At 38.0% G+C, this 4,729-nt stretch overlaps 1 protein-coding gene across 2 annotated transcripts; it reads left to right on the top strand.

Moving 5' to 3' along the window:
* The first annotated feature begins 479 nt into the window (after positions 1-479).
* On the top strand, positions 480-3,238 carry LOC110258464 (olfactory receptor 7E24-like). 2 transcript variants are annotated; one of them, XM_085015274.1, is made up of 2 exons: positions 480-493; positions 2,308-3,238. In XM_085015274.1, exons 1-2 carry the CDS (start codon positions 480-482, stop codon positions 3,236-3,238), a joined length of 945 nt encoding a protein of 314 aa, XP_084871400.1. The 2 variants fall into 2 exon arrangements, with proteins under 2 accessions (XP_084871400.1, XP_084871401.1); XM_085015275.1 differs by lacking the exon at positions 480-493 and having other exon boundaries at positions 2,288-3,238.
* Positions 3,239-4,729: the final 1,491 nt, after the last annotated feature.

Genomic DNA, 4,729 nt, shown 5'->3' with positions numbered 1-4,729 from the left:
AGATTATTGTAAGAAGAAACTGACATAAATAATAATATAAATCATATAAAATTAACATTCAATATAATTAAAATATCTTACATTTTGTATCCTTACATTTTATTTTATTTTTATGTATTTATTTTTTATTTTTATTCTGGCTGCACCTGCAGCATATGGAAGTTCCCAGGCTAGGGCTTGAGCCACAGCCACCGCAGAAGCAACACCAAGTAGTTATGTTGTGAGCCACACAGGAAGTCCCCTTACATTTTAAATATATGTTAAATATGTTTTTAAAATTTATATTAAAATATATAAATACATACCTTGAATGAGATGTTTTCTTCCCTTACATAATAAGGAAGTTATATACACACACATATACTGTGGAATATTATTCAGTCCATAAAAAGAAAGAAGTCCTGCCATTTCTGACAACATGGCTGTATCTGGAACACTTTATGCTAATTGATTTACATCAGAAACAAGGACAAAAATGTATGATCTCACCAGTGTGTGGAATCTAAGAAAATCAAACTTATAGAACCAGAGAATAGAACCAAAGTTGTAAGGAAGGGGTAAGGGTGGGGGAGTGCGGACATTAAAATGTCAATTTTGGTCAAAAGGTACTTTCAGTTATAAGATGAATATGTTTCAGTTGTATATTGAGGATCTGATACACAGCATGGTGATTATAGTTAATAACATTTTACTGTATACTAAAAAATCCGAGAGGAGATCTACTTAATTGTTCTCATCTAGTGGTAGTAATCATGTGAGGTGGCAGATATGTTAATTAACTTGATTGTGGTAATAATTCAACTGTATATGTGTATTCCATCACCACTTTGAAAAACTTTACATTTTACAACTTAAACATATGCAATTTTCCCAACCATATTTCAATAAACTGGAAAAAATGGAAAACCAAGGAAAGAGTGTTATCAGAATACTACAGGATAAAGTCCATAAAGCAAAGCCTCACACCAGATATTTCACTAAGATTATATGGAGTCGATGCAAATCATATTGTATAAAATGAAACACATTAAGAGTTTTTCTTAAATTTCTTTTTCGTATTTTTTTTCTTTTACAGTCTCCCCTGTGTCATATGGAAGTTCCCAGGCAAGGGGTTGAATTGGAGCCACAGCTGTGACCTATGCCACAGCCACAACAACACCAGATCCAAGCCACAGCTGTGACCTACACTGCAGCTTGTGGCAATGTGGGGTCCTTAATCCACTGAGTAAGGCCAGTGATGGAACCCACATCCTCATGGAGACAACATCAGGTCCTTAACCCCCTGAGCAACAGTGGAAACTCCATTAATTTCATTGTTTAATCATGGACAGATGCTCTATACACCAATGCCTTCTTCTTATTCATCAAGGCAGTACAATTTTATGTACTTACCCTACCCCTATTTACCCAAATTGGAAGCATCTCAAAGCCAAAGATCCAAAGATAATAAATAACTTTAAAAAGACAACTCTGACTATTTGCATAATCACTTATTTTATGAAGGAGGGAAGACAGACAACTGAAGAAGGATAAAACTCATGAATATAACTATCATATAAAAATATTTTCAACTTTAATTTAGAATCCAGATGACACAGCTCTACCTCTTACAGTGTGTTTATAAAATTTTAAGTGAAGGCAATAGCTAAAGTTGTATTTGAATAAAGTATGATTTATTATTTAAAATTCAAATTATATTTTTTCCTAAAGGAGGAAGGATGTTTCTTGTTTATACATTTTTATGTAAAGATGTAGGCTGTATTTACTGTGATGCCACCATTTATAGCTCTAATATTCTTGCTCCTCTGTTACTGTCCACTCTAGTTTCTACAAAACCAGTGTGTATAGAAAGAGGTGAAAAATCAAAACCATTGAGGAAGCAGATCTAAACCAGTAGAATGTGTCACACTGAGAAATACTGCTGAAGGTACTAAGGTGTATGACCTTACACATGAATTGCTTGCATCCAGAATATGCACTGTGTGCCAGTGCTGGGTGCCGAGCTTTTTATTTCCTTTTTTCCCAACCCTCTTTTCTTGAATTTTTTTTTGTGGTAGTTGATTTACAATGTTATGTAAATTTCTGCTCTGTAGCAAAATGACCTGGTTATACATATATACATACATATATATGTATATATATATATATATATATTATTTTTCTTATAATATTTTCTATCATGTTCCATCACACGTGATTGGATATAGTTCCCTGTGCTATACAGCAGGACCTCATTGCTTATCCATCCCCCAAATACAATACTTTCCACCTACTAACCTGTCTTTTCTTTTCAAAAAGGTGTCCAAGACATAGACCTGGAAATCTAACAAGTGCCTCAGAATTCTTGCTCCTGGGCTTCTCAGAGGATCCAGACCTGCATCCCTTCCTCTTTGTCCTGTTCCTGTCCATGTACCTGGTCACCATGTTGGGGAACCTGCTCATCATCCTGGCTGTTGTCTCTGACCCCCACCTTCACACCCCCATGTACTTCTTCCTCTCCAACCTGTCCTTGGCTGACATGGGTTTCATCTCCACCACTGTCCCCAAAATGATTTTGGACATCCCAACTCACAGCAGAGTCATCTCCTATGCAGGATGCCTGACACAGATGTCTATTTTCATCCTTTTTGGAAGTATGGATGATATGCTTCTGTCTCTGATGGCCTATGACAGGTTTGTGGCCATCTGTCACCCACTGCACTACCTGGTCATCATGAACCCATGCTTCTGTTGCTTCTTAGTTTTAGTGTCTTTTTTCATCAGCCTTTTGGACTCCCAGGTGCACAATTGGATTGTGTTACGACTTACCTGCTTCAAGGATGTGGAAATTTCCAATTTCTTCTGTGATCCTTCTCTACTCCTCAAGCTAGCCTGTTCTGATACCCTCATCAATACCATTATCGCATATTTTGTTGGTGCCATTTTTGCTGCTATTCCTTTTTCAGCAATCTTTTTCTCTTACTATAAAATTCTTTCCTCCATTCTGAGAGTCCCCTCATCAGGTGGGAGGTACAAAACCTTCTCCACCTGTGGGTCTCACCTGGCAGGTGTTTGCTTATTTTATGGAACAGGCCTTGGGGTGTACCTCAGTTCAGCCATCTCACATTCTCCCAGGAAGGATGCAGTGGCCTCAGTGTTATACACTGTGGTCACCCCCATGCTGAACCCTTTCATCTACAGTCTGAAGAACAGAGATATCAAAAGGGCCGTGAGGAGGTTCCTTGGCCAAACAATCTAATCTCAATATCTGTGGAGTGTATGTTGAAAAACTAAACATGTAGACTTCACATTCTACTTCTCTTTGCTATGGACCAATTATTTTAAATGCATCAGAACCCTGTCTCTCCCTCTAATAGCCATTTCTGCATGTAGGCCATGTTCTTGTCCCTAAATATACCTGCCATCACTTATCCCCACACAGTAAATAATATCTATTCTTCCATATCCAATTTAATTTGGTATATATTAAAGTTTTCTCATGTCACTTGAATATAAACCAAGAGCTGAAATCCTCAACAGAGATATCTCTAAGTCAGGAAGCTAGTGTATATATTATTAGGAAAGTTGCACTGCACTGCTATCTTCCAAAAGGAAGAAAGGGTAAGTCAAAATCATATTTTGGTCAAATAGCCAAGAGTTAAGCACTTGAAGAAGTGCAAAGGAAATATATCTGGAGTGAGTTGATACTTCTCTAACTAGCAGAAAACAGAAACCTGGGCATTTGTTAAATTTGTCATTGGGATGGCTACAGATTGGCCTGATGTGGGGAGAGGCTCTCCTATTGTCTCAGAAACCAGAAGGTCTACTCGAGACTGTATGACCATAAGCAGTAGAGTGAGGTCTGTAGGGGTATCCAGTGGAAGGGTACGTCTACCCATTGCTAGCTTGTCTCCAGGGAATCTTTGATGAGATCATGGTGTGCAATGAATTTGAGAGTATCTTGGAAAGCAGATGGACAGAACCTGAATCTTGATGTGCCTGGAGCACAAAGTCCTTATGGGGTAAGGGGAAGATATGGTGGGCAGTATATAAAATTCTCCCAATAACGCTAACTCCTAGTTTTCATGTCCTTGTGTAATTCCCATCCATTGAGCATAAGACAGACATAGTGACTCCCCTCCAACAGTGAGAAGGTGGAAGATGTTGGGAAGTCACTTCTGGGACAAAGTTTTAAAAATCTTTCTTTCTTCTTGCTGCCTCTCAGGTGCTCCAAATTACAGAGCCTAACTTCAATGTATTGAGCTGTCCCATTAGGGGACACATGTCAAGGAACCATGGGAGCTCTCTGGATGACATTCTGTGTACATTTGAATCCTACCCACAGCCCCATGAGTGAGCTTGAATGTGGTTCTCTACTAATCAAACCTGAGATGCCCAAAGGCCTGGGCTGAAAACTTAGCTGCAACCTTCTGGAGGACTTCTGAAATATTTAAATACATGCCAGTTACCAAAAAACAAGTGAAAATCAATAGTTTCAAATATGTCAATTAATCACTTCAACAACAATGAAAAACAGCCAGAAAGTCTCCATCACATCACATAAAATGCCAAAGAAAGCAAGGCTAAGGTAATGAAAATAAGAAGTTATCCTTAGAGACAAATGAGAAAATGGAAAGAGCATCACATCCTTGGTATAGAAGACCTAAGCCTATATAGATTTCATGCTTAACGCAATGGATTTACAGATGTTAAAATCACACAGTGAGTGATTAAATGAAGAAAAGATAGA

Source organism: Sus scrofa, chromosome 2, assembly GCF_054392235.1.
Source record: "Sus scrofa isolate SSC_HxYL_T2T_F1_AM1 chromosome 2, Sscrofa_HxYL_maternal_Yorkshire_Landrace_v2.0, whole genome shotgun sequence".
Lineage (NCBI taxonomy): Eukaryota > Metazoa > Chordata > Mammalia > Artiodactyla > Suidae > Sus > Sus scrofa.
This window is presented reverse-complemented; position numbering and strand designations above follow the sequence as displayed.